Source organism: Blennius ocellaris (assembly GCF_963422515.1).
Source record: "Blennius ocellaris genome assembly, chromosome: 6".
Classification (NCBI taxonomy): domain Eukaryota; kingdom Metazoa; phylum Chordata; class Actinopteri; order Blenniiformes; family Blenniidae; genus Blennius; species Blennius ocellaris.
The window spans coordinates 16003655-16031644 of record NC_137655.1 but is presented as its reverse complement, the minus strand read 5'-3'; the positions used below and the strand labels follow the sequence as shown (position 1 = coordinate 16031644).

General features: G+C 42.3%; 5 protein-coding genes across 5 annotated transcripts; 1 reads left to right on the top strand and 4 right to left on the bottom strand.

Annotated features, from left to right (window-relative positions):
* Positions 1–1144: 1144 nt before the first annotated feature.
* klhl23 (kelch-like family member 23) lies at positions 1145–4396 on the bottom strand. Its single transcript, XM_080498006.1, has 4 exons — positions 4337–4396; positions 2907–4136; positions 1819–1971; positions 1145–1729 (listed from the first exon to the last, which is right to left on the bottom strand). The coding sequence occupies exons 2-4, from the start codon at positions 4129–4131 to the stop codon at positions 1419–1421; spliced, it is 1689 nt and encodes a 562-aa protein (XP_080354132.1). The 5' UTR covers positions 4132–4136; positions 4337–4396; the 3' UTR covers positions 1145–1418.
* A 1372-nt stretch (positions 4397–5768) lies between these two features.
* On the bottom strand, positions 5769–11231 carry phgdh (phosphoglycerate dehydrogenase). Its single transcript, XM_080498477.1, has 12 exons — positions 10982–11231; positions 9538–9689; positions 9390–9455; positions 9211–9265; positions 8932–9030; positions 8669–8801; positions 8333–8481; positions 8032–8184; positions 7137–7275; positions 6902–7029; positions 6593–6815; positions 5769–6130 (listed from the first exon to the last, which is right to left on the bottom strand). The coding sequence occupies exons 1-12, from the start codon at positions 11117–11119 to the stop codon at positions 5976–5978; spliced, it is 1590 nt and encodes a 529-aa protein (XP_080354603.1). The 5' UTR covers positions 11120–11231; the 3' UTR covers positions 5769–5975.
* A 1388-nt stretch (positions 11232–12619) lies between these two features.
* ppig (peptidylprolyl isomerase G (cyclophilin G)) lies at positions 12620–18187 on the bottom strand. The gene is made up of 13 exons (XM_080498509.1): positions 18080–18187; positions 16886–16961; positions 16352–16426; positions 16153–16260; positions 16037–16081; positions 15871–15958; positions 15727–15756; positions 15496–15635; positions 15241–15406; positions 14992–15165; positions 14802–14886; positions 14573–14706; positions 12620–14320 (listed from the first exon to the last, which is right to left on the bottom strand). The coding sequence occupies exons 2-13, from the start codon at positions 16944–16946 to the stop codon at positions 13375–13377; spliced, it is 2052 nt and encodes a 683-aa protein (XP_080354635.1). The 5' UTR covers positions 16947–16961; positions 18080–18187; the 3' UTR covers positions 12620–13374.
* Positions 18188–19341: 1154 nt separating this feature from the next.
* On the top strand, positions 19342–24339 carry fastkd1 (FAST kinase domains 1; the record flags this gene model as incomplete). The annotated part of the gene is made up of 14 exons (XM_080497588.1): positions 19342–19676; positions 19755–19823; positions 20211–20336; positions 20425–20823; positions 20917–21027; positions 21660–21791; positions 21860–22346; positions 22430–22544; positions 22617–22745; positions 22894–23025; positions 23153–23266; positions 23440–23584; positions 23948–24062; positions 24157–24339. The coding sequence occupies 14 exons, from the start codon at positions 19342–19344 to the stop codon at positions 24238–24240; spliced, it is 2493 nt and encodes an 830-aa protein (XP_080353714.1). The 3' UTR covers positions 24241–24339.
* Positions 24340–24817: 478 nt separating this feature from the next.
* klhl41a (kelch-like family member 41a) lies at positions 24818–27848 on the bottom strand. Its single transcript, XM_080497674.1, has 6 exons — positions 26691–27848; positions 26446–26603; positions 26251–26358; positions 25980–26165; positions 25257–25403; positions 24818–25161 (listed from the first exon to the last, which is right to left on the bottom strand). Exons 1-6 carry the CDS (start codon positions 27771–27773, stop codon positions 25050–25052), a joined length of 1794 nt encoding a protein of 597 aa, XP_080353800.1. The 5' UTR covers positions 27774–27848; the 3' UTR covers positions 24818–25049.
* Positions 27849–27990: the final 142 nt, after the last annotated feature.

Below are 27990 nucleotides of genomic sequence, written 5' to 3'. Positions count from 1 at the left end.
AATTAGGCGACAAGGGGGCGCTGTGGCGCGTGTTGTGTTTTGGTTAATTACAATTGAATCGATTTTTTTTCAAATATTGTGGTTCAAGAATTCATGCGTGATTATAAGTTTGTCAGTTTACATTAGTTAGCAAATGAATTAAAGAAAAGTCAAACAAAGACAATTGTTCAATCTTTAGTCAGGTGAACTTGTCTATACCTATATAGCAATGAACTCTTCCTCATCTTTACATCTACAAGACTCAATCTATATGAAGATATGACAGCCCCAATCTATATGGTATACTTTAAATATCGTCTCATTTTTATATGCTTTCTCACTTTTACTGAGTTTACATTATGCAATATGCTGTTTATTTTGCTGTTTGTAATTGCTGCTTTTGCAGTTTTATAAGGACAACACTACCTTTACAACCAGAAGGCCTGCCACTGTTCATAGTCTGCTGCTATTGCCTACCCAACTGTTTATTTCTTGTGGGGGTTTTTTCCTCTTACTCTTTTTTAATGTGTGGCTCTTTGCCCACCCATTTGCCCTTTGTGGAATAAATAATTGTTTTTTTCTGATTCTGATTTATACCCAATCAGGGAGTTTAGTGTAGTCACATTAATTATATTCTTATCAGCAGTTTTGTTATTTAGTCAGGTTAAAATTAAAATCAGACAAAAATAAATTCACTATTGTTATTTTTGAATTTGGTTTGTCGATTATTTTTTTGTATTATTTTATGCAAAGTTCAACTCCATTTTTTCCTATGCTCTCCAAGTAAAATTTGGAATAAAAATGTTTTATGTTGGTTTCATGTTCAAGCATATGCATGGTACTTTATGGACCCAAAATGTATTTTGGGGGATCGATATATTTTCCAATTATCTTTCACTGAATTTTCATCTTTCATGTAAAACACCTCCAGATATTTGTAAGTTTTACAAAAAGAGCTGTTTTATTTTCATGACAATTACCAAGAATCCAATTACCATCAATACCATATACCTACTATAGATATAACATCTCCAAAAATCATCAGTTTAAGATCAATGAATGTCATCATGTGAGTAAGACTTAATGTTTAGAAGTGATAAATAAATTCAGCCATCACACCAAAAGTATAGTAATTAATTTTTATTAAGTTTCATCATAGCTCTTCTGATAAAAGTGTTATATTAGTTATATGGATTCAAATTATATTAAATTACATTCATTCCATTTCTTTCAAATATTCACTTTCAATCTAACGCAAAAAGTTAACAAACCTTCTACTCAAAAGCCCCCTGAGTTCTAAATGAAATACTGAGTTGTCACCATGTTTACAGTTTGGAAAATAGCTGCATGAAGGAATGGCTCCAGCTTGACATCTTGGTTGACAGCACACAAAACATGGCACAAAATAACTGTAAAGAAGTGTTCAAGACTACAAGTCATCAAACACCGCGAACGCAAACGCATCCATGTGACCTGGTCGGGCTGGGAAGAGTGCCGACAATCTGCCACGAGTCCAACTCGGGGTCATATTTCTCAATGCTATCCAGATACGTCCCTTTTGAGTAGGAGTATCCCCCGGTCACATAAATGCAACCGTTTATTACCACGGCTCCACACTCCATCCTCCTCTCCTTCATCACTGATATTGGTCTCCATTCGTCTCTCTCGGTGTCGTAGCAGTCTGTGATGGTCGTCTGGCCACCCACCAAGTACAGCTTGTTGTTCAGAGAAACTGAGGCCAGGCCGTACTCTAAAAACACATAGATGAGAAACAAGATTGAAGAATACTCATACTTCTGATTCAGTAGTTTATTTTATATATTTTTTAATTGATCTCACCTGGATGGGGACTTGTTGCAATGATACTCCACTCGTTGACATCTGCTCGGTACACCTGGATTTTTTCATAAGTGCATGTTCCTCTGTACCCGTAGTGTCCGCCAGTCACAAAGATCTCGTCTCTCAATACACAAGCAGTGGCATTTCCCACACCTTTGATGGAAACAGGGGTTAAAATTACCACCACAACAGTCATGTCTTTACATCTAAAAGTTGAAGAGGAAAGCAGGCGATTACATATTTTTATCAATGTTGTGAAAAGAAAATGAAAATGTCCCTTAATAAAGCTGATGTGTCCAATTTATTGGGGAGGTTGTACCTCCAGGAAGTGGAGTGCAGCAAAAAAAGTTAACTTTTAGGGCAATTAATGTCATGCACTCATTCTCAATTAGATATTACACTGCTTTGCTTTTCCAGGGAATGTTTGTTAAAAAGCAGTCTATATACAGTGCTATTATGTGTTGTAAAGTTCAAGAGATTTTGTTTATAAAACAGTTGAATAATGCAGCTTTAAATCATGAAACGTGATGCTGGATTTAAGGATCTAAGGAGGAAAAAAAACACTTTTATTTTAGGTCTCTTGCACAATAGTCCAGTCATGTCCAAGTGATTCTGTGTTTTAAGATGTACAAACTGAGATTTCAAGTTATTAATTGTTTGCAAGGAGTTCCAGGACTTCTTGTGTTGAATGTGACCAAGGAACTGTATGTCTGATGACTGCAAGCTCAGAGATTTAACAACAATTAATTAATTAATTAATTAATCAATCATTAAATACAATAATGAGTGTAATGTTTGCTTGTTTTCAGTTCAAAGCACCCATCTACATTAGTTGTATCATTACATTACAAGTGTCAATAATTCCTTGCCAGAAAATGAAATGTGATTAAATGAGTGTACATTATATTAGTGTTTGTTCTCAATGATACAAATGAATGTAGATTAAATAAAACTGTTACAGTCTGAACAACCATTCAAAGTCTGAACCAAATGGGAGGCATGAAATGCAGCGTGAAAGCCCAAAAAGTCAGTTCATTCTTACAGTTTCCCCCTTTCATTTATCTTTGAGATCAAATATTTCAGCATACCTTGGATCATTTTGGCAACTGGGAACCATTTCTTTTTCAGTGGATCATAATATTCAGTTTCTTGCTCCGGGGCTCCTCCTCTGTAGCCTCCGATGGCATAAATACAGCCATGCAAAGCCACTGAACAATGGTAGTACCTGGCTGTAATCATGGGGCAGCCCTCCATCCAGTCATCGTAGTCACAGTTATAAATCCAAACCGTGTCCAGGGCTTCAACAGTGTTTGTCTTGTAACCTCCTGTCACATAGATATTTGCTCCAAGTAAACTGACGCTGTAGCTCTCTCTGGCATTGTCCGGCATATCTTTTCCTTGTAACCACGTACTGCTGAGTGGATCCCAGATGTGAACTTCACAAAGAGGGTGCCAGTAGTATCCTCCGATGATATACATGTTGGAAGACATTTTCCCACTTGCAGGGCTCATTTTGCCACTCGACCCTAAAGACTGAATGATAATAGACTTCAGCTTCTCGTGATTGTTCAGCAAGTATTTTCTCTGTCCCTCGAATGAAGCCTTGAAGTAAATCACATCCAGTTCCAGGTGGATGGAGTGCATCATGTCTGAAACAAGGTGAACACGGTCGGTCAAATCATGGCTCACCCATCTGGCCACAGCATCGATCAGCTCGTCGTCTTTCTGCTCAGTGAGGCTCTGAGCAGCCAGGACCGATCTCATCTTTTCCTGCTCCAACTCTAAGAACTCTTCCTGCCGGACGAGCTCCGTGAACCTGCTCAGCATCACTCTGCGGGCCTCTTTCTCCAGCTCAGGGCACAGGTGCAGCTGGGCAAAAGCATGCATCCCCAGACAGTTGTCCACATCCAGGAAGCGAATCAGGAACTCTTCGCAGGCCCGCTTCACGGCGAGGAACTGCAGGAGACTCGCAGCCTCCAGCAGACTCTGCACGTTGCTCTTGGTCATGCACACCTGGCCAGCGTACACATATTCCACCAGGGTACCGAGGATGTCGCAGTCTATCCCAGTCAGCTTGATGATGCTGTCTGACCTCTCCCTCATGTCCGTGGTGAACATGACTTTGAAATAGGAGCTGCAGGCTGACAGCAGCGCCTTGTGACAGTGAAACTCCTGCCCGGAATCACCACACTGCAGAGTAACGTCTGTAAACAGACCGCTGATGTAGAAATGCCTGAGAGCATCCAGGAGCCTTTCTGGATGGTCCCCATCACAGAAGTCATATGTGTAGATTCCTGCTTGCTTATGTGACATCCTATCTGGGGGAATAAAAGAGAAGGAGAGAAGAAGAAAAGCACATGTCACAGTGAGAAATAGGTCTAACACCACACTGACAGATAACAGCAAACCCATTGCTTCAAATTCTCATTTATAATTAAATGCAGCATTTTGGGGTCAATGCATCTGCAGCCATGTTTAACCCTATAAACAACCAAAACCAAAGATGTCAAAGCCTCACCTCTTAGTGTGTTTCCATGAATGAATCCCACACTGGCACGGTGCTTGTCTTCAGGCGCTCCTGTCCTTCTCAACAAAACGAGCCTCAATATAGCTCGGTGAGGACGGTCGCAGCCAGCTCGAGCCTATTTTGGTATTTATGTGCAGCAGCCATCCCCCCTCCTCTCCAGCACTGCGTTCTCCTGCAGCAGGTCCTTGACAAAACCAAGCAACCATAGAGAGGAATCACCCAACACCGCTATTTTCTCCCGGAGCCTAAATATAACCTCCATCCGACAGTCCCGTGACGCGCACATGGACTGCGCATTAGCGCACTTAACCGGCAAAGAGACACCGACAGAATACAAACCTGACACAAATGGGCTTTCAGTATAGACGAGGCGGTGGTCCATTCATGCTTTCCCCCCTCTCCATTCTCGTTGTTGCCATGGTGTCTTGAACCCTGTGTGGCCAAGGCTTTACCTAATCCTCACAAAGATTAACAACACAGTGCGCCGTACTCCTGCACATGATCATCTCAGATATGTGGGACTGCAGGCAGGAGACTTTTACTTTCAGCTGTTTCCTGCTCACACTTGTCTAGGATTTATTTTAAACTCAGTAGTTTTACTTAAAAAAACCAAAAAAAAAACAATCTAGGTGAAGAATAAACTAAATAAAATACCCGCATTCCTGTAAATTAGCTGCACTTGTAGATTAACATTTTTAATAAATCGTTTTACATTTTGATTTATTTTGATCATTAATCAGGTTGTGAAATATGCATATTTGGACTGGAAGAATTTAACATAATTCTTACTACATAACCACATTTGTTTACCGAACAAATCCCTGTATTGTAATTTTGATATACTAATTTACTTTTTGGATGGATGAATCCAAAACAAATACACAACCGCTATGGATAGCGGCGTAACATATTTATATACGTGAAGAAATGAACATGGATGCTAAAATGTTTTGACTGTGGTAAAAAGTAACAAGTGGAGGTAAAGTTATTCATCTTATAGTGCGTATCTGATTTTGATGTTAATAAAGAAAAATTAAGTACAAAACCATACTTGAAACATGTGTGATACAATGGCATCCTTTTTAGAAATACTCAAGCCCATATGGTCAGAATAAAACCATCTACCTAGCACATATTTAATCCATTAGCTTTGGATCTAAACTTCATATTAGAACTAGATCTTGACATTTATCAAACCTGCTACACAGCGAGACACAAACCGTGGTGTCAGTTTGAAGTTGATTGCATTAGTTATAATAATTAATTAGTTTTACTCCATAAAAAATAAAGCAAGCAGCAATTGGATATCAAAGTAATCCATCAAAGTTCATCAAAATAAATAGCTATTCCAGGGTGGGTATAGTCTCAACATAAAGGAGGTGAAGCAAAGATTAAACAAGAAACTGGACACCACATTGCACGTACATTTTATTAATGTTTAGTAGTTCATGAAGCTGAAAAAAAAGCCTAAACAGTGGAATGTTATCAAAATGTCTATTTTAAATGGTCCAGAGAGGTTAATCTTCTGCACGAGTTGTTAGTTGTAAACACAAAAAGCAACAACAGAGCAATTTGCTTTAGACATTCTAGAAAATTGTGGGGGGAATTTCAGATACTGAATGTTGCTCCTTCAAATGCTGAGCTGGGCTGCATCGTTAACCAGAGGCTTCAGAGTGCTGAGATCCTTCAGGAGAGAGGACAGCCCCACACAGTACCACAGGTCCCCAGTGCGGTTTTCAGGGCCACTGAATGACTCTATCTGCACCCCCTGTGCGCCCAGCAGTCCTACACAAGAGACAGAAGATAGGCGAGGAATAAAGAAAGACAATTACCACAATTAAATACCCAATACAATTCAGCTTCTATATACATCATCATGTTCTGTGCTGCTCACCTCCACTGGGAGGCAGTAGAGACGTTTCTGAGATTTGCAACCAAATGAAAAATGCACTACAATGAATGACTATGGCGTTAGTTTGAATATTGGTGCTGCCTGCTGCTAAATATATGCACGTGTGGAATTCATACGAACAAATACTCAAGGCTTTGAATTATTCCACTTGATAAGATCATATTATTTGGTGTAATGGGTGGGCAGGGACCCACACCTCAAAGTTCGATATTTTATGTTGCAGGCGTTCATACCGTTCGTTGGTTTCTTCAACCACCGACAAACAAACATTTTGAGCTTTCTGTAAATGATGAAATAAAAGTGTGATTGAAACTAAGCCTTGCTCATTCCCTTACCGGCCAGCGAGGTCAGGAGCTGAGGGTCGGCTGAAGCCTTGAAGAACAGCAGATTTCCAGAAAGTGAGATGGGCTGCCTGAACCTGCCGTCATTCAGCTGCAGCAGGACGGGCATGCCGCCCCGAACGGAACCGACGGCGCTATAGCTCCCGCTACTGGCCGTGATCTCCACTTTACACAAGCCTTCAGCGGCACCATCAGATGCACAGTGGGAGTTGTTTACCTGAAGAGGCAGTCCACATGAATGAAAAGGTTTGATTTCCAAGACACGCAGTCTTTGATTGCGTCTTTACGGCGTGGCCGTCGTACCGTGATTCCACTCTCCTTGGCGAGACTCAGGACATTGATGAGGTTCGGGCAACATCCAGATTGTTGATTGACGAGGCCGATAAGTACAGCGGACATCATGTAGCCAGTAGAGGACTTCATTGAATCTCCTGGTTTGAAGTGGATGGTAACATAATGTTAAGTGACACTATTCTTATGTCCCACTTACCTGCTGGAAGTGGGAGATAAGACTATGTGGGTAAATCAGTCACTGTACCTTTAGTATTTAGTTCAACGTGGCTTGGCGGTGTGTTAGAGGGAAGGCATGACTTCAGCACAGCTCCAACTGCTTCTCCAAGTTTAATCAGTTGCTGGGATTCCTGCGAGAAGGTGTTGGCCAAAACCTGCGCGTTTACCTACATGAGCAATAGACAAAAACATCAGAGAGCAAAGATGAGCAGTCACACCTCCAATCATTTTAATAGTACTCAAGCTCAGTTTCTATTCAGTAGATCCTCGGAGGGTTGCAATTCTGCAGATGTGAAAAAATTAGAAGTCATGACGACTCAGCAACATCTCCAAAGTCCACTGCTTTTTCAAGCTTGGTACTTTTGCCTAAATGGACAAGCCGTGAGACGTCCCATCAAACACGACTGAAAACTTAGTGCTGAATTTCTACTGTCAAGGGGTTCAGGCAAGGAGACACACATTTTTTTTCCTAAGATAAATACAATCACTGTTTAGGTTGGAGCCATCAGACTTAAAATATCTCTGGGATGTTGTGTGTGACTTTTGTTTAAGTGTAAAATCAATTCGTCCTACAAAAATATTTGGTGACATTATGACAAACTGTACATGGATCCAGGATCTGCCTGTTTATGTGGCCTCAATAATCTGACTACATTAACTCAAGTAGAGAGAAAATCAACTTGTGAATATTTTGTTTTATCAACTGTAGACTCTTTTAAACTTACGCCACTTCATTCATAACTCTCAGAATCATTTTTTCCATGGCCACAGGCGAAGTCTCCTGATTCGCTATTTTGTTTTCGTTACATTATCCCATTGAGGATAGAAAATATTTTGACCAAAATACATTTTCCAAAATGCCATCCTTCAGTATAATTTCTTTTTTTTCTCCCCTCGACAAAAAGCCATTGAACGAGACTTACTGCTCCAACCAGGTTCCTGCCTTTCACCAGTTCCACGATCTGCTGGGCGATGTCCATCCCACAGCGAGCCTGAGCCTCCTTTGTACTGGCTCCCAGGTGAGGGCAGCTGATGACGCTGGGATGGTCTATCAGCGAGCGTTCCTTAGGAGGCTCCTGTGTCCAAGAACACGAAGGAAGAAGTGATCAACAGCGTTTCTTCCATTTAATACTGAAGAACAATTAAAGGCAAAAATCGAGAATGTAAAACAAAACTGATGCAGACAGCGAAGCAGTGTGGAGTTTTTAAATTGGTGATTTGTACCTCAACAAAGACATCAAGTCCGGCTCCTCCACACTGTCCAGACTGCAGCGCTCGGAGGAGAGCAGCCTCATCAATGATGCCTCCTCTGGCACAGTTCACCACCTTCACCCCTTTCTTGCATTTCCCAAAGGTTTCGTCATTCAGCAGACCTTTGCACACAAAACAGACGCGTGTGGATTCGACACGGGCATTTTTGAAAAAAAAAATAGCAAACTCTCGGAACGTGTCCTCATTTTCAGTACAAAAGAAAAGTGGAATTCTTCTGAACACACTTGAATACTAGAGATACTATCGGAAGGTAAGCGGCTCGGCGGGGTGAACCAGAGTGATTCTCACCAACAGTCGAGGGCATCAGGGGAGTGTGGACGGTGATATAGTCACACTGAGGCCAAAGCTCCTCCAGAGACATCTGCAGGACACCCCAGCCAGCAGTCACCTCAGGTGGAGTGATTGGATCATAGCCAATAGTCTGGAAAGATTATTTAAAAAAAAGAAAGAAAAAGAAAAGAAGAAGTATATCTGGTCCTTTCTTTTATGTAACTATTACAATACTCTTCTCGCCTGACAACTGTGAGCACAGGCAGATCACGTAATCTCACCTTCATACCAAATGACTGCATTCTCGAGGCGACCTCCTTCCCAATCCTTCCAAGTCCAACTATTCCGAGCACCTTGCCATACAGCTCTGCACCCATGAACTGTAAAATAAAAAAAAAAAAAAAAAAATCACAGTAGTGACCCCGAAAGCTCCATCAGCAACAGCACAGATTCAAGTGTCACATCTGATTACCGGCAACGGAGACAACAATGGAATCAACCACGCAACAATAATTGCTCTATCGCACAGCGGAGCACATACACGCTGGATCCCTGCCTACCTTCTTACGATCCCATTTCCCCTGTTTCATCGACATGGCAGCTTGGGGTACATGCCTAAAAAAAAATAAAAAATTAAATAAATCACTATGTAAATGGGTTTTACTGAAACTGAACACACTTTAAAATCTCCGAAAATATATATATTTTTTAACAGATAAGAAAACATGACTCCTCTTGCCTTGAGAGGCTCATCAGCATGGCACAGGTCAACTCAGCAGCACTGATGGTGTTTCCACTCGGAGTGCTTAAAAAGTAAGATTTAATGGTCAGTATGTTACGTCAGACCTGAGCAGCGATATAAACCTGTGTGCAAACTGGAGACTTGCTTCATGACAATAATGCTCTTCCTGGTCGCAGCCTCAACGTCCACATTGTCCACGCCGGTCCCAGCTCTCCCGATGAGCTTAAGATTATCAGCAGCATTGATGACAGCAGCCGTTACCTTGGTTGCAGATCTCACCACGAGGCCATCGTAGTTCTAAGATGAGAAAAGTGAAGGAAAAACAAAACAAAAAAAACACAAAGGATTATTATCGAGTAGTCATGGAAACATGGATTAACTTTGATCCCTATCTAATAGAATATATGAGCAACATACTACTTTTAGATCCTTTATATCCAAGGCAGGTTTGCATGTTTCCTTTTAATTGTTGTCAAGATTTATACAGTTGAGTAACTTAAATCTTACTCACTGCTTCTTTGACAAGTCTTAGATTAAATTATCTCATCTGTTGCAAACATTTTTTTTTAATGAGTTGCTCCTACCAAACTCAGAATGAGTTAATTTTATTCATAAAATGCCAAAACATCTGACTTTAAACCTCTGGTATATTAGTTTAGTTCCAGTGTGAAAACAATGGGGGGTTTTGCGTTTTGCTCATAGTATCTTGTTTTATTCATATTACCCAAACCTTTTTAGATTCATGACTATACTGTTCCAATTTAGATAATCCAGTACAGATGTTTGCAAATTAAAAGATCAATAGATCACAAGCTGCCTTAGTCTTTAAATCAACTTTTAGAATATCCCTTCACCATAAAAACCGAGAATCAATGCTGCCCTGTGATAATTGACTGGGGTTCTTGTTTTGCGTCACCAAAGCTTAAACTCACAAATTAAACTGAATAAACAGAATTAAAAGAAATACATTTATCTGAATGGTATACAGTGTATAAGCATGTTTCTGCCTTTAAAAAAAAAGTCTTGAATTTTGAGCCAAGAAAAGCAAAAAATGGTCAAATGGAGTTTCCTTCCGTTTTGTAGCAAGAGGTTTCAGGCTCACTCTTCTCTGTGTTTTGTGACTCCTCCCCAAGTTTAAGTCTTGGTGCCGATCCTGTTCTTACCCCCAAAATATATTTGGCTAAACATGTACATTTGGAGTGAACGTGTTCAAGTATTGAATACAAAATGTGCACGCGGGTGCTGCTCGCGCTCGCAGCCTGCAGCATGTGGCAGTGATGGAAACCGGGGTAAAGTCTGGGATGAGTTGCATCAGCTTTCTAATGGGCGGTGCGAAGCACACACCGAGCTGCCTGCCTGGCTGACTGACTGCACACCTGAACGTGAGAACACCGAAAGATAACCGTGCAAACAGCTCGGATTTAGACCGCCTGGGAGAAAAGCGGATGGGCTCTGCCTGGCATATCCGAGTGCAAGCTGCACTGCTTTATGCGATGCGGCGCGTGAACTTTGTGTGCAATCGTCGCGTGCTGCGCAGAACAATCAACTGGGTAGTTATGCAACACAAATTAAGGACTTCAAGTCTTTACCTTAATGTCGGCGATCAATTCAGCCTCGGTCATATTTTGCTTTTCCGTGACTCGGATGCCATTTTCCTCCAGAATGGCTCTGCAGCGAGGGTCGACACTTTCACTGATGAGCACAGTTCGGATGGAGATCGAGGCCATTTTGGTGCTTCTTTTTTTTTTTTATTCTGTCCGCGTTGCTCTCGGTGCTTTGCCGCCGGGCCACCGGGTAGTTGTGTGGGTGGTGTGATGGCCGGGTGAAGTGATGGTTGCTTTTTTTTATTACCTCTGCTGGGTTTGAATGGTTGTCTGTGACATAAGACTACGCCCCCCCCCTCCCCAACCCGACATGAGCCCGCCTCTCCCGCATCTCCTACCCTGACGTGTCCGATCAAACCTCGGATCGTTACATACCAGGAAAAAAAAAAGACAAACTGGCAAAAACGAGCACCGGTTGCAGGGATCGCTCGTGCGTTCCGTTCCATCCAGCTCGTGCAAATCGGTGTTCACGAGTGCACAACTTTCTATTCATCTGTGTGATTGAATGCATGAAGGTTGTCAAAGTTCAAGTTCTGAAAACAAACGTCTTAACTTATTTTGAGGAAAATATCTATTAGAAATAAACAATTATACTCAAACTTGTGTTTTTTTTTCCATCGCTGCCATAAATTGCCTTTTATGATAACAAGCGGAAGCTACATGCACTGCTTTAGTTCTCCAATGTGGAATAACTAAAGTTTTTTTTATCAAGTTGTTAAATAAATGTTTGATTAAATCAGGTCACACACACACTCTACAAATAAGCTCCACCTGGCGTCATCTGGCTCTGCTTCAGTACCTCATGAAGTTGTATTAAGCATTATAGAAGATGCATAATGGATGATGGAAGGACTCCTGATTGCTCTTTTTGTATTGAAGAAACTCCTTTAAAATCAAGATTTCTTTTATTATATGAAGGGATTTGCTGTGTTGATCATGGAAATGTCATCTGATGTTATCTGTGTATAAAATGTCCTTTATCTGCATTTATCTCTGCAGTTAATGTTGGACATCAATATTATCAGTTAAATACACAGTGTGTCTATATATATATATATATATATATATATATATATATACATAGTCACACGTTATGAACTGTTTTACCAGGTCATGTCAGGCAAGTCTTAATCTAACAGACATGGTTCACCATCACATGAGGCAGCACGAGGGTTCCATCATATGTGCTGACTCTAATTTAAACCCATTTGCCAAAGCTGTGGTAAATGTGTTTATATATATATATATATATATATATATATATATAAATAAATGTCTCCAGTTATGTACCAGAAGCACAAATGTACTAAAGAAATTTGAGAAAAAATGGAAAAAAGGGCTCTTGATTGTCCACAATTCTCTTTAGTCAGTCATGGTGTCTTGTCACACTCGCAATCATTCAGTAATTCTGCTCTAACAATTTCCAAATGGGATAAACTAATATGTGTGCAATTGTTATTTTCTGTAGGATTTTAAAGCATTATTCTACAAAGCTTACAGCTCGTCATCGAGGGTTGTTCCCAATAAATGTCACTTTCACTTTGCAATTTCCCCACACAGTGTTTGTGTTTTCATGACTATTGCAGTACTTACATAATATAAAATGAAGAAACTGATGAAAATCAAAATGCATCTTTTATTTCAATCAACACCCCAGCAGAGGTCGGACGACTCAAAACAGGATTCACACAGTTTTTGTTGTATTAAACATGACAGAGTTCGCATTTAAAAAAAAAAAGAAAAGTTAAACAAGATTACAGTAAAGGATTGCAGATATGAAAAAAAAAAAAAACTAAAAACATTGACAATCAAGAATAAATGGTAAAATGAAAAATGGACTTTACTTATCGCTTTGACTGTTTGAGCAGTCTCAGAGCGCTTTACATCGTGAGTTACATTCACAAACACTTTCACACACCAACCGGTTGAGCGACGGACCGCTCCACTAACCAAGCCTCCCCAGGAAATATGCAATAAGCAACGTTGCATGCATGTTGACCGTTTCTCTCTGGATTGGCCAAATAACTCAGGAGTAAAATCTTTACAAACAAACACAACAGAGGCATCAGTTAAACCAAAATAACACTAAAGGGGAACAAAAAAATTAAAAATCCAGAACAAAAATCACAAATTGACAGAAAATAGTTGTTGAGGGAATCATACTGGACAAAAATGTCATATTCTACTTTCAGCTTCAGTTCAGCTGCTTGAAAAGTCAGAGCAGTTGAATTGATGACTGATATTTCTCGCCTCATTCTAACCCAACACTCCCGTGAGGCTCCCAGGAACGGTTCAGAATTTACCTTTTAAAGTTAATCATGTTTACTTTGTGTGTTTCTGCAGCGGGTGAGGACTGACCACATCACTTCACAGCAGGTTCAGTCACTGTCGGAGCTGGAGCTGGAGCTGGATCGATTCCTCCTGCTGTCGTTTTTATCTTTGCCTTTCACGTTGTTTGATCGGGACCGGGCCCGGTTCCGTCTGTCTTTGGATCTTGAAGTGCTCCTGCCTCTCCGTTTGGAGTTCGGGCTCCTCTGACTCTTCCTCTTGTCTCGATCGCTGTCAGAGCTGCTGCTGCTGCTGCTGCTGCGTCTCCGGTCTCTGTCTCTCCGGTGAGACGACCGGTCCCTGCTGCTCTTGCTCCTGGAGCGCCTGCCTCGGTGAGAGTCCCTCGTCTTACTCCTGTCTGGACTTCTGGATCGACGGTCTTTGTCCCTGGACGTCCCTCTCCTCTTGGTCTCTCTGCTTCGGTCCCGACTCCTGCGATCCCGGCCTCGCTCTCTGTCCTTGTCTCGTTTCTCGTCTTTATCCTTTGATGCGCCAGATCCACCTTTGTCCTTGCTTCTGCTGCTCGATCTGCGAGCGTCCGTCGTCGTTCTTTCCTTGCTTTTTGATTTCCTCCTCGTACTTTCACCATTCCGTCCTTTCGAGTCGTCTTTATGTTTTTTATCAGACTCGGCCTTACTTTTGGGCTTTTGATCAGTTTCTGGCTCTTTTTCCTTCTTATCCTTCTGTAAATGTTTGTCTTTGCTCTTTGAGCGCCCTCTTTTCTCATCACCTTTATGCTTATGGGCCTTTTCCCTGCTTTTCGACCTCCTGCTCTTCTCCCGACTTTTGCTGCGGCTACGAGACTTCTCCCCCCGTTTCTTTGCCTTCTGTTTGCTCTGCTTCTCGTCCTTTTCGTCGCCGTCTTCTTTGCTTTTAGATCTATGAGAACGTCTCTTGTCCTTTTTGCCCTCAGCCGAGTGCCCGCGGCTTGAATTGGAAATCTTTCTCTCTCTTTTAGCTTTAGTTGCTTCATCTTTATTATCGACCATATCACCCCTGCGAATAAAAAACAAAAAAGGCCAGTTGAACTAAACTTGTAACTATTCGTTATTCTGATTGTAAACTTCAAATGAAACCTGCCTGAATTTGGAAGGGGGGGGGGGGGGGGAGCACTCATATTTGACATTTTACATACGATTTTGACTGCAAAGCACACTGAAAATATCCACACACCAGTTTATTTCAGGGGCTTCTATTAACATCGGTCATTTTACTAAATATTTACAGCGTTGAGGCAGTTTTCTTTACCTGTCGCCCTTAATCCAGCGCTCTCCTGTGACTGCCCGCATCCTCTGACGCTGCATCTCCAGACGCCAGTGAGGAGGAGTTTCACTGCGACGAAATCGATCCCTGGACCTCGAACGAGACGGAGTACGATACCTCTGCATGAAAAAACAAAAACACAACGACTCTCATTCACCAACACAAACACAGTGAAGTCAAAGCTAGTTAATAATGACAAGAGGAGCACACGCACCCGAGGACCTCTGCCCTTTATCTTCCTGCCTGATCGAGTCATCACCAGTCTCCTGTTATTCGAAGAATTAAAAGATTGGCCAGAACTGCAAAGACAAAAAAAAAAAAAAAAAAAAAAAAAACAGAAATCCATTAAGTTTACCAGGTGGAAGCACTACGAGATCATGTTTGTCAAATATTTAGTGTCAAACCTGTCCCTGTCATTTCTCGGAACCCGGTCGAGCTCCTCATTGGACCTCTGGACGGCCTGAGGACTTCTCCTCATGAGGAAGCGATTCTCGGGAATGGGTGGGATTTCTTCGGGGCGTACGGTGGATGTAACCACTTCTTCTTGTTCTTTCTCTCCAGCGCTTTCGGGTTCTGACCTGTGAAAACACACAGTTTAGTCGCAAGGTACGAGTGTCCCTTTTCAAATCCTTTAGTAAAGATAAGCTGCTCACTTTTTCTTTTCTTTCTTCTTCTGTTTCTTTTTTAGCTTCTTGGCCTTCTTTTTCTTCTTCTTTGACTCTTTTTCAGACTCGGACGATGATTCTGAGGAGCTGTCGGAGTCACTGGAGCTGCTACTCGAACTGGACGAGACTCCCTCTTTCTTCTTTTCTTTCTTTGCTGTAAAAACGTAATGACCGTTTTTCAGAATTAAGCTGAATTTTGAAACTTGTTCTGAAAACGACGAGTTTGATCCGACAAAATCTGACCTTTTGATTTTGGGACAAGCTCTCCGCAGTTCAGAACTTTCACCTCGGCGTACGGCTTGCTGTTAGGATCGGTCTTCTGGTTCTCCATGGTTTGAACGACCTCCTGGCCGGCGATCACGTGGCCAAACACCACGTGGACACTGTCAGAGTAGAGTTAGGATTTAGCTGTTGATATAAAGTAAATGTTGTGCAATAAATATGAACCGTTATCTGAAATGCAGCAGCTCTTACCCATCCAGATGTGGAGACGGTTTCGTTGTTCTGAAGCACATCACAAGCCATACAAAGAGAAAATACATCATCAACTGTGAGGCTTAAAAAAAAAAATAAGGCCACTTCAAAAAACTGAAATGCGGGACAACAAACTGCGCTTACATGAAGAACTGTGACCCGTTGGTGTCTTTGCCCCTGTTGGCCATAGACAGCAGATAGTCCTTGTTGTGTTTGACCGCGAAGCTTTCATCTGAAGGAAATAAACAAGATTGTACCGCCATCCTGAAGCTGCGTCACTTTGGATGAGGACAGACGGCGACTTCTTTACCTTCAAAAAAGCCTCCATAGATGGATTCGCCTCCTCTTCCGTTACCTGTGACGTCGAAGCAAATGTTGGAAGCCGTTTCCCACAGCAGACTGACGGGTCACACTTTGCCGACTCACCTTCACTGAAGTCTCCTCCCTGAATCATGAAATCTTTCACAATCCGATGAAACAGGCATCCTTTATAGTGTAGAGGTTTCATGGTGCCTTTACCGACGCCTTTCTCGCCTGCATGGGAAAAACCAAACAAAACAGGACTTTTTACTATAAAGCCATGTCGCAGACTGTGACGTCTGTCAGCTGGAGAAGCGTCACTCACCTGTGCAGAGGCATCGGAAGTTTTCACAAGTCTTGGGACAAATGTCCGCAAACAACTCCACCACGACTCTGCCGACTGTGAGGAAACACCAGCGTCACACCGATTCACTTCTGTTTGTATTAAGCTCAAAATAACTGCACATTCAAGGGTTGTTCTGTTTAGTTGCGCTGGTTTACAGAATCTATAACATTTTATTGCACATCTCTGACTAACATATTATGAACGTAATATTTATGAGGGAAAGCAAAGCCAAAACTTCAACTGATCAATTGATGCAGACATGCGAATATAACCTTTTTTTAATTTTTTTGTAATTTGTGGGCGAGGATAAAACTAGACGTCTAAGGCTTTGGAATTTCTGACATTTCTCAGAAAAACTGCTGATCGATTCACGTAGAAAATCGGAAAAAGATAATTTCAGAATAACAGTTACAGTTCAATCGAGAACAGAATAAAAACACTCTTAATTTGGTAGTAATGACACATTCCCATACTAAAAAGGCTTATCATGAAGGAACAGGATGTTAAATTTACCAAGAACATTACTGATGCCAATATCCAGGAAGCAGCGTGGGCGTGGAGCCTTGATCCCCATAATGTACTAAAACACCTGTGGATGGCAAAAAATTAAAAAAATAAAATACAAGACATGGGTGAGCAATAACAACTACAAAAGGTTAGTTCATATTAACCAAACAATAATAATAATGGCTGAAACAAGTAGCAAGGGGGTTAATAAAGTTTGGTCAGTAAATTTAAAAGCATTTTGGATCACAGTAGTGAAACAGTAGTTTTTTTTAATGTCGACTAAAGTCAGGGTTTGAGGCCTATAACAGCCAATATAAACAAAAGGTAGAATACACCTTGAATAGGCAACCAATCGAAAGCATCATTAGTCATAAACTACGGGCTTTATAGCTCATATTAAGGTGTTGGGCATTTTTAGAATATTGGACTCGTATCAATTGAAAATAGTGAAAAGTACTCGCTTGCAAGGTAAAAAAAAAAAGATAATCAAAGGTATATTCATTAAAATTAGACATCACGACCCACGATTTCTATGAGTCCATGTTGTCGATGTGCTCCTCATAAAATATAAATAAAATGGAGGGCGTCTAAATCCAAGCGACATGAATACATTACAATTGGCGTTAGATTACCTTTGCGTTACTCTCCTCTTATCGTGGCTGTCTATGAACTGAGTGGCATGGTGAAAAATATAATGGAGTCATCTGACGGCGAGTGTTTATATTTAGGTAATGCGGTATTGAAAAAAAGATGCAAATGTACATTTCGAGTTAGAAGTTTGCCGGTGCAAGTGCCCATGTAAAGTCGCTCTTATATGATCACATAAATCGGGAAAATGTGTTTAATATCAACACAATGAACGCAGTTTTAATTCCATTCGCGGCTGTGCAGCGTGCGAGCTAACCTTAGCCCGCTAGCATCGCGTTTAAAGGTTCCTCCGACCTGTTGAGCCGAGAGTTGATATAAGTCGCGTGCTTGATCACACCGGGTGCTCCGATTCACACTCTCAATCGTCGTGGTTTTTCCACGATTATATCACGCAGACACAAGCGTTTCGCGAGTGCCTCTTCGGGCCCACCGTTAGCATTAGCACATTGCGCTAGCTAACGGAGAGCCTTTACCTCCAAAAACACAGCCCGCTTTCAACACGGGCACAAGCGCGGGTGTCGCTGAGATGGCTATAAAGTGAAAACACGTCACCTGCCGAAGCAAAGTTATCAGTCCATGCAGCGGGCAGCTCTCCCAAACCAGAAAAATTAAGTTTCATTCAGCGAAGCGCTGAGTGTTTTCTGAAGATGGCGCGGCGGGGACGTCAATGAAAAGAGGGCTGCTTGCGCCCTCAGACTTACCTGCAAGGCTCAACGCTGATAACAGGAGGCCCAGGATTCCATGTGGCTGATGCTTAAACCTCGATAGGAAAACTGCCTGTACATGGCAACTTTATCAAAATCAAGTGCACATGATTGTGGACATTTTCTCAATAATATATTCAGTCCAATAATTCGCGAACATTCTTGCATGTTTGGGAAGTCAACATACAATGAGAAATTGATCCCATTAGGCAGCTTTTTTGGAGCTAGAAATGTATAGTGGAATTTATAATTGTCTGTTCAGCATTTATCAACAAGTTGACAGACAGTCATGCCAAGTTTGGCTATCCTGTCACTGGGCATCCTCAGTCTAAGGTCATGACTCAGCCACAGTGCCAGCCTGCAAATCTTCATTTCAATAAGACGAATTCACATTGTACTTCTTCTTATACAGTTCCTCATTTGCGTTCTTGTTGGGCCAGAAAATACTGCTGATCTCTGGAGTAGCTGTGACGAAATTTGGCCCATCTCTCGCTCGCTCTCTCGAGCTATCTATGTAAACTGGTGCCTGAAAGACAAGACTCGGGGCGACTTTTAACCTTCAACACATTACGTCAGTGGCTACGGAAGTAAACCTTCATAGTAGCATGCCTGCTAGGTAATGTTGACTTTGAGTCACTTTTCTTTGCCTGTTTTCAATTTGTGTTGATTCCATAGCGAACGAATCTGTATATTGTACAAATATCTATCATGTGGTGCCGGGGCCAGCGGGGGCACGAGGCTGTGTGTCGGTGTGTGTGTATCCACGTGAACAACGTGTTATCTGGAGGAAGTCACCTCTCAGTCTGCATGGAGGGATAGAGGGGGGTGTTTCTCTGTCTCCCTTTAGTGACAACATGTCAAACTTAGCAGGGCTGATTTCTGTACAGATGCTTCAGTTGAAGCACATTATAACTTGGTGTGACATGAGTCATTGTCAAACTGTTGTTGTGGTTCTATAAAGTGTTTTTTTTTTTTAATCTTCTGCCCACACAGCTCTATGGAGGAAGTTTGAACATCGCTCCAGTGGTTGGCTCTCCTTGAGGTGACATTGAGGTTGAAGGGAGGATGCTGTCACCATGAAGCCCTCAGTGCTCTTCTGACCAGGTGGAGATGTTTCGACTCAGAGGCGTGACTCAGTGCCTCCGCAGGCTCCTCCACGGAGGACCGGTGAACAGAGACCAGGTCCTGGAGCAGCTGCGGGTCTGCTCCGCTGAGGACCAAGTGTTCGACGTGGTGGGGAAGAACAAGGCCAAGCTCACAGTGGACCATGTGAGCTGTGCCGTGGGGCTGCTGTGGCAGTTTCAGAAGGAGAAACCTCAGTTGCTGAGGACGGTGGAGCTCACCAATTGCCACCCCGAGTTCCTGACCCTCCGGGTCCTGGCCGAGAACAAAATTGGTCTCATGGACGATCTTGTGTTGGTCGACATGCTGTACGCTTTCCTCAGGTTGGTAAATAAACACAATTAGTTCTCTGACAATACATTTAAAGAAAGGTAAACATCTTGCAATCGTCCCTCTTGTAGGCTGAAAGTGGAGGATCACGACTCTCTTGTTCAGCAGTTGGTTTCAGAAGCGTGGTTACGCTTAGAACGGTAAGGTTCCACTCTCAAATCAATCATTGTGTGGTATGATATGCTCGGTCAATGCATGCTGTTAACTCAGTATAACCAACAGTCCTGAAGGATCAAGGAGATCTCCAGGGACATCAAGCTCCTCTGAGTCTTACTAAACTCTTGAAGCTCTCGCTACCACTTCACTAGACGAGTTGCTACGTAATTCTGAAAGTCTTTTAAAATATGCATTGATGCATCTACAGTGCTATTTATGGATTTTTGATACATTTCAAAAGCCTGCCTCAGAAAAACTTTGAAAAAAAAGTATTATTTGATTGATAAATCTGAGTGTGAAAGAGGAGAAAAGTAAAAATGTCATTGCTCATTGTAAGAACCAAGTTTTGAAAGGCGTGTTATTTATTGCAGATTGCCAATGACGTCTCTCTCCAAGTTTGCTGTTTGTTTAAGTGATCAACACCTGCAACAGAGTCCGCTAATGGGCAAGATCACCAGCATCTTGGATCAGAGGTTATCGTCCATTGATGACGCCAGGTTTGTCACAGGATGAATCTATTCGGCCTCTCTGTGAAAGCATGCACTCCACACCGTGCGTTTACTTCCTCTGGGATTGTTTTCGCAGGGTCTTAACTGCTCTGATGACCAGCGTGTCGTCCTTGGTGTCTCCCCGGCTGCGAGACGCTCTCATCGGCAGAGCCGATCACATCCTGCTCACCATGGGTTCCTCGAACTACAACAGCCCGCGCAGAATGTTGCAGTTTCTGCGCAGCATCAAGCACATCCACAGACCTCTGCTGGAGAAGTGCAACGCCGTCTTCCTGTGCAACATCTACAGGATGGATGCCGAGAATATCGGCATCATCCTGGGGCTGTATCAGGCCCTGCAGTTTAATAACTGTGACTTCAGACTGGCCGCCAAGCACAGGTTGACTGACCTCATCCACTCGTGCACGGAGCCTTATTCTTTCACTAAACTGTTTGTGTCTCTGGCCCCCATGGCCAGTCCGGAGGTCAGACAAAGGTTTGTGTGATCAGTGGCGAAGTGAGGCAGAACTGTAAGTCCCATCAGTATTCCTAAAGTCCCAATGGTCAACTGTGGTTTTGATCATTTCAGTTTGGAGAACACTGCCCTGCTCCTGGTGGATGAACTCAACGCACAGCAGGCTTTGGCCATAGCAGAGACTCTGGAGGAGATTCAGAGCAGGAACCTTAGCTTACTGAATAAGTAAGTTCAATTCGTTCCCCACATAGCGTATAAGGCAGTGTGACACATTGAGATGGATGGACAAGCAGAAATAAAGACGCGCAGGAAAAGAAAAAGAAGGATTTTTGTGTAAAAAAGATATCACTGAAATCAGTTTTCAACATTTCTCATTTGTTGGAGATCAAGAAACCATTTACATTATTTATTTCTTCATATAAAATAGATTTAAAAAATAGAAACGTTATTGTCTGTTCTTTAGTAAAAACAGAAATTGTAAAAACTATTATGATGAATTCTTCATTCAATTAAAAAAAATCAATATATATAAAAAATTCTCCATGAAAAACAAATCTCAACATTGATTTTTGACTTTTTTCTCAAAGTGTAGGGGGATTTTTTATTTATTAGTTTTATTAGCTTTTTTTAAAATTAGTTTTTTGTTTTATTTAACTTTTTTTTTTTTTTTTTTAATATTATTTAGTTTTGACCAGTGTATGAAGGTGAAGCTCTGTTTAATTGTTTTGGGAAGTTGTTGAATTTTCTAGCAATCATAAACACGTTCGTCATGAGGAGTGTAGAATATAGGTGTTACACAATCCACTGATTTAATCGTCTGTCAACTATCTGATAATAAGTAATTGCACTCTTTTCAGAATTGCTTCTGTGATCCAAAGAAACCTTCATGTCTACAAGTCAATGGACGTGTCCCGAATCACTCAAGCCCTTTTGATGTCGCAGTATCAAAACCCCGAACTCTTCAAGAAGCTCAGAGAAATTTTGATCAAGTAAGTTTTCATGAAAATAGTTCAGTTTAGCCAAGAAACGCGTGACTGGCGGTGCTTTGTCCTGTCAGGTTTCTGCAGAACAGCTTCCTCCCCTATGAGGTGACCATGCTGACCCGCGTGCTGTCCTTGCTGCCGAACCCGCGGCTCGACGACGCCGTGGTCTCGCGGATCGACGCGGTGGTGTCCCAGTGCAACCTGAGCGAGCTCAGCACCATCGCCTTCGCCGTTGCCAAATGGGTGCGGAACGACACGTCGTACCGCCACAGCACTCCCAGCAAGTACGTCCGCTTGCTGCAGACGCTGACCCGCTGCGGCCAAGAGAGGCTGCGGACGGCCGACCAGCTGGACGTGGTGATAGAAGAGCTCAAATACATCTCAGGCGAGTGGTTCGAGGAAATGCTGCTGGAGGAGACGATGGCGACGCTGCAGAGGATGGCAGAGCAGCTGAACTGGACCAATGTCTCCGAGCTGGCCTTCTTCCTAACCAGGATAAATTACCTGTGTCCTCCCCTGATGGACCATATCGCCATTCTGGCCATCGAGCAAACGGACAAGGTGCTTGGAGAGACATCATAGAAGGTTGTCATATCTGAAACGCCTCAATCTTTATCGACTGTTCCTCATGTTTCACGTTTTAGATTCACTACTCGGGAACATATGCCACCTTGTTGCCCTTCTCTGTCCTGAACTATGATCCTGTGCGGGCAGACGAGCTGTACGACGCCTGTATAAAACACTTCACACCTCATATCAGTGAGTAAATAGTCATATAACAACTACCTACTTTTTAATATAAATCTAAATTCACGTTTTGTCTATGTTTAGGCTCCTTTGATCCACATCTGCTTGTCCTGCTGGCATACTCCTTGGCTGTAGCCGACCGTTTTCCTGAAGAACTTTCCAGAGAAATATTCAGCATCGACTTCCTAGGAAAGCTGGATTCCCAACTAGAAAGTAAAACTTTGTTTTTAGTTTTAGACGGATACTAAAAATAATTGCACTTTATGAATACTTAAGCAGTACAAGCACTAACAATGAAAGGATACCTGTCTTTTTTTTTTTTTTTTTTTGATGTAACTGTCCAGTATATATTTTTTTGCAGCTCTCCCTGAGGCCCTCAACATGCGAACACGACTGCGCCTCATGCAGCTCAACCGAGCCGTGTGTCTGGAGTGTCCCGAGTTCCAGGTCCCGTGGTTTCATGAGCGCTACTGCCAACAATTACAGATGAGAGGTGACACGATCTGATTTCTCAGCTTTGGCGCTTTAATATAGTTTGGATGGAAAATAATGAATTGTGATTAAATTTGTAGTTTTCTGATTGTTTTTTTGTTGTTGTTCTGTTTTTTTTTTTTTTGTAGGGAATGGCCAGGTCAGTCCTATGCAACAGCAAATCCACAAAATGCTCGGTGAAGTGCTTGGTGGCATCAATTGTGTTCAAGCAGCAGTTGTGACGCCGTATTTTTACACCATAGGTAAGTCATATGGGACCATTTTGATTATATTCTGGAAAAAAAAACATTTGATCAAAAGTAGCTTTTAAAGTTACAATCCAATATATTTTCCTTTGTAACTCCTGGACTTAATTAGGGTGTCACATGTTGGCTGTTTTTTTTTTTCATCTTTAAGGCTTTTACTGTCTTTTCAGACTTTGAGTGCAAACTGGACAGACACTTGCAGCCGCTTTCCTACAGCGAGCCCAAAACGCTGCAGATGTTGGCCAGAGGTAAAGTTGGCTGGGACGTGAGCTCTCCTGAAAGCGTCCGGGACGAGCTGCCGCCCGGCGCTCAGCGGTAATGTGCCCAAACGTGGTTCAGTGATCAAGTCTGGGAAGGTTATCCAAGTGTAAATATTTTGTCAAAGTAGTTTCAGGAGCGTCAGATCTGTGGACATTGGTTTTCATGTCATCTGAAATGACGTTCATGCAGGTTTATATGAGTTATTTGCAACTGAAAAAAAAAAAAGAAATCCAATCATGTGTCTACAAAACATGAGAATTTTAAAAGTCTGCTTCAACACAAACATGAGATGTTAACCAACCGGTTGTACTTTCACAATGGTTCGTAGGAGACATTGTGATAATAATACAGACGCATTGTGAAGGTGATTCGTTTTCCCACCATGTAGTGACACTTTGCTTTGTTTTTCCCCCACAGTGTTGCTGTAGATTTTCTTGATTCAAAGTCCTTCTGCAAAAATTCTCATCACATGAAAGGTGAAGTGCTGATGAGGAAGAGACACCTGGAAATCTTAGGATACCGTGTAGTTCAGGTGAGACAATATTATCCTGCATGACGGAGAATGTGTGTTTTTTATTTTTGTGATTGATCGCATATTGACCAGTTACAGCCTGTTTTCTTTCTAGATCCCTCACTTTGAATGGAACTCCATGGAGCTTTCAACACACGATGCCTGGAAGGATTATCTGAAGAAGAAAATATTAGGATAGAAGACTATATAATATATCTGCTCCATTCAACACTCAACAACGTTACTTGGGTTTTAAGTGCTTCAGCAATGCGACTGAACAGAACTGGATAAAATGTGAAGTGCTTCTTATTTCAACAGATCCTCGGTTGTCGGCATGAATCTACCTCGGCCATATGAAGTGCGATTGTGTATTTGTGCTTTTTAATAAATGACATTTATAAGTAAAATATTCATCTGCTCCATAAATACGATCATCAATACCATATTGTCAGTTCTGATGGTTTTCCAGGTAATGTTGCAGTGAAGTTTGTATATTTGATTCACCAAAAGTGGATTTTCTTTTTCAGATTTTAAGTTTGCTGATGTGTTTTGTAATTATTTCTCATGTGGGATAGATTGACAGCACACTCTGCAACCATGAACTGGATAAAAAGTTATAGAAGATAGAAGAATGGATGGTCTTCACACGAAAGCTTTGCTCCCCACGAGCATGTTGGAATATATTTGTCAATTGTCTGCTGTCCCACAGAGATGTTCCTCTCCTCTTCACAAATTTTCTGAACTCTTTCAAATACAACCAGCACAGACACAACAAATAGACGCAAGTCGTATTTTATTATTACAAATCTCAGTAAGCATAGCAGGCTTTTTCCAACTGTGATGCTATTAAAAATCCGAAGCAGCCTTGTAACTTAAAGCAAGGAGGACGAAATAATTATTAAAAGTGTGAAACAATTTACTGAAACTAAAACATTTACACAGAATCTAGAGAGGATCTTTAAAATGATAAATGCATGTACAAATGATCTCCCCTTCAGCTCGTCGCAGTTACAATCTGGGCATTTTGGCTGCATTCAGACGCATGGAGACACAGGATGCTCCGGCTGCATAACGCATCTCTCTGATCATGCCAGTCCACTGTTTCTTGTCCTCTTCATACCTGGTGGGAACAAAACCAAGTAAAATATATATTGCGCAATGACAGGCACCTCAGTATATACGCTATGCACACTAAAATGAACAATGGAAACGTACTGCCAGATGTCGATGACTTCGTTAGGTGCACACTCCTTGTTTTCATTTTCCACCATGGTGAAGCCCCCGACAGCGTACAGCTGCCCTCCACAGCTCACCAGGTTGACTGAACTCCTCTCCTGAGGGAACTCTGTAAATGGCGACCACCTGGAACGAAAGGTGCCCTGCTATATCAGTCATCCTGTTGTGCTCTTATAGAAAATAATAGAATTTTGTATTTATAAGATGCATTTTAAAAGCACTGAGCTGATAAAGGCTAAGTAGGCCAACAAGGTGACAATCGCATTGAAAATATGGAGGAAAAAGCTTAATCTGCATATTTGTCACAAACTGATTTCAACAATGACTGCCTGGAATTTGTCATTTAGTGTGAAGCTGCATGAAATTGAGACATGCTGTCAGTTTACAAGCTAACTTCCAAAAATCTGGAAAAAAAAAAAATTGTTTGGTACTATAGGTGATGGTAGGGGAAAGGTCATTTTCACCACGTTTGGATCACATATAAAGTGCAATTATTGTATACAACATGTATGCGGATTTAATAAAAGTATTTAGAGTTAGTTCTTCAAATTATTTGCTGTAATTGTCATATATCCGAAAGACATGCTGAGTCATGATTTGTCCCCCTTGTAGTGCAGATAAAATCGTTATGGCCCACACATTGACACAGGTTGTTCATTCCTGTCTTCTAATATTAAATGTTGTAGTTGAAAACTAACATACTTGTTGGTTCCAAAGTCATAGGCTTCAGATGCAGCTGTCAGGCCGTCCTCGTTGACTCCCCCTGCAACAATGATCTTCCCTTTGTGAACCACTGCCCCAAACATCGACCTGGGGGTCTTCATGGGCGGCAACTCCTTCCACTCTGACCGCTTGTGGTTGTAGGCAAACATCTTACTGGTTGATTTGCTGAAATGATTCACAGGGAGGGTTAATGCGATGTGAAATTCTCATTTTCACTGACTATTAAAATCTTATTACATTGCAGTCTTACTTCTCATCTGTTTTCCCCCCAATGCAGTAGATGAGCCCATTCTCGGAGACCACGCAATGGCCGTGGAGTTTCAGGGGCAGCTTTTTGGCGTCCGTCCACTTCATTTTCCTGCATGGCCACATAGCATAGATTAGTTTACAGCAGCCCTCCTCTCAGTGACGAACGCTCTTTGAATGAAATGGGAATTAAACTTACTCTGTGTCATAGCACATGACCGTGTCATGAGACTCGTTGGACTGTAAATCTTTTCCTGCTACAGCAAACAGAAGATTTTCAAATTCTCCCATTGCAAAGAGACACCTGGGGGAGGGCATCGGTGGCAGAGCCATCCACTCGGCAGCCAGACTGTCCAACTGAAACCACATTTTGGTAAACATTTTGAGAAAAAAAAGCGGCGGGGGTTAAACTTCATGGCTGTAACACAAGAGATACTTTTCTACCTGGTAGAAGTAACACTGCAGTGGGGCCTCCTTGTCCTCTTCATCCACGAACAGTCCTCCCAACACATACAGGTTGTTTTTCCTGGATGTCATGCTCACGTGGTTTTTGGGGATTTGCTCGCACATGGCAGCAAGAAAGCATTCGTTCTCCTGGCCATCGTAGGCCACGGCGGCGTTGTCAGTAATCATCAGAATCATGTCTTTGGTGAACATGCCGAACCTGCGGGTGTCGTTCAGGTACCCCGGCAGCGTGGCTTCTTCTCCCTCACCATCTCCTCCCTTTTTCTTCTCGGGAAGCTTCCCTGCAAAGGCTTCTTTGATGACTTTGATTTTTTTGAGAACCTCAGGATCAGCTTTAACGAGGTCATCTTTCTCCACTTTATCCTTGAAGTACTTCTCCGAAAGCAGGCGGAAGCGGACGCAGTCAAAGGCCTCTGGCAGGGATTTCACACGCTTGTCTTTGTCTTTTTTGATCCATTTCATTAGGGTCTCAAACACAACCTGTTCTTTTTCTACATTCAAAGCATCGGCTCCAATGATGGCGAAGAGTTCATGCGGAGCAAGATCCAGGAACTCCGCATCATCGGCCACGGTCTCAAAGCGATCTGCGATGTAATCTCGTGCCGTCACTGCCAACCTGGCACAGTTCAACATCAGCCCCAGCTTGTAGATGGCCACGCAGTTCTTCCTGGAGACCATCTTCTGGAGATAATTCACACAAACTGTGAACACGGAGGGAATCTGGAAACGATTGGCAATGGTCAAAATATTCTGCACATTGTTCTCGTTGATGTCAATCTCTGCCGAGTACATGTAGTTCACTATCACATCCATGACGTCGGGATCGAGGTCCTCCAGAACGACCTCCTTTCTGTCTGCTTCTTTGCCCTCTTCTGAGAAGAAGAGCTCCCGGAAATAAGGACTACACGCCGCCATGATGAGCCGGTGGCAGGGGATGCTTCTGTCCCCCACCTTTAGGATGCAGTCTATTAACTTGTTCTCATTCAGGAGCTCCTTGAGTCCATCCTGCAGCAATGTGCTCTGGAACAGACGGAGATCTTCCCTCAAGCCTTGAGGATCCATTGTTCGAAGGCAGGAAGTGAAGCGAGGCAGTGAATGAGAGGCTGTCCGAGCCGCTGAAGACAGGACTATAGGGAGCCAGGTCTGAGGCCACTTCAATATAACTGTGCCCCTCTAAATATAGCCAGCGACCCCAGCCGTGAAGAATTCAGGTTGGCCAAACTGAGGCCTCACACAGCTGTCATAGACTAACTGTGGAGCCTTGTCACCCTAGTGATTA

Coding starts and splice junctions, on each gene's coding strand:
- klhl23 (XM_080498006.1), bottom strand. CDS start 4,131: ATGTCACATAAGCAAGCAGGAATCTACACATATGACTTCTGTGATGGG. Junction 1,972..2,906: donor AGTTGCCAAAATGATCCAAG/GTATGCTGAAAT, acceptor TTTCCATCAAAG/GTGTGGGAAATGCCACTGCT. Junction 1,730..1,818: donor TGCAACAAGTCCCCATCCAG/GTGAGATCAATT, acceptor ATGTGTTTTTAG/AGTACGGCCTGGCCTCAGTT.
- phgdh (XM_080498477.1), bottom strand. CDS start 11,119: ATGGCCTCGATCTCCATCCGAACTGTGCTCATCAGTGAAAGTGTCGAC. Junction 8,802..8,931: donor TGCAGTCATTTGGTATGAAG/GTGAGATTACGT, acceptor TAATCTTTCCAG/ACTATTGGCTATGATCCAAT. Junction 6,816..6,901: donor CCAAGGAGAGTGGAATCACG/GTACGACGGCCA, acceptor CTGCCTCTTCAG/GTAAACAACTCCCACTGTGC.
- ppig (XM_080498509.1), bottom strand. CDS start 16,946: ATGGGGATCAAGGCTCCACGCCCACGCTGCTTCCTGGATATTGGCATC. Junction 16,427..16,885: donor TGGCATCAGTAATGTTCTTG/GTAAATTTAACA, acceptor GTTTCCTCACAG/TCGGCAGAGTCGTGGTGGAG. Junction 16,082..16,152: donor GGGAGGAGACTTCAGTGAAG/GTGAGTCGGCAA, acceptor TCGACGTCACAG/GTAACGGAAGAGGAGGCGAA.
- klhl41a (XM_080497674.1), bottom strand. CDS start 27,773: ATGGATCCTCAAGGCTTGAGGGAAGATCTCCGTCTGTTCCAGAGCACA. Junction 26,604..26,690: donor TGCAGTGTTACTTCTACCAG/GTAGAAAAGTAT, acceptor ATGTGGTTTCAG/TTGGACAGTCTGGCTGCCGA. Junction 26,166..26,250: donor GGGGGGAAAACAGATGAGAA/GTAAGACTGCAA, acceptor GAATCATTTCAG/CAAATCAACCAGTAAGATGT.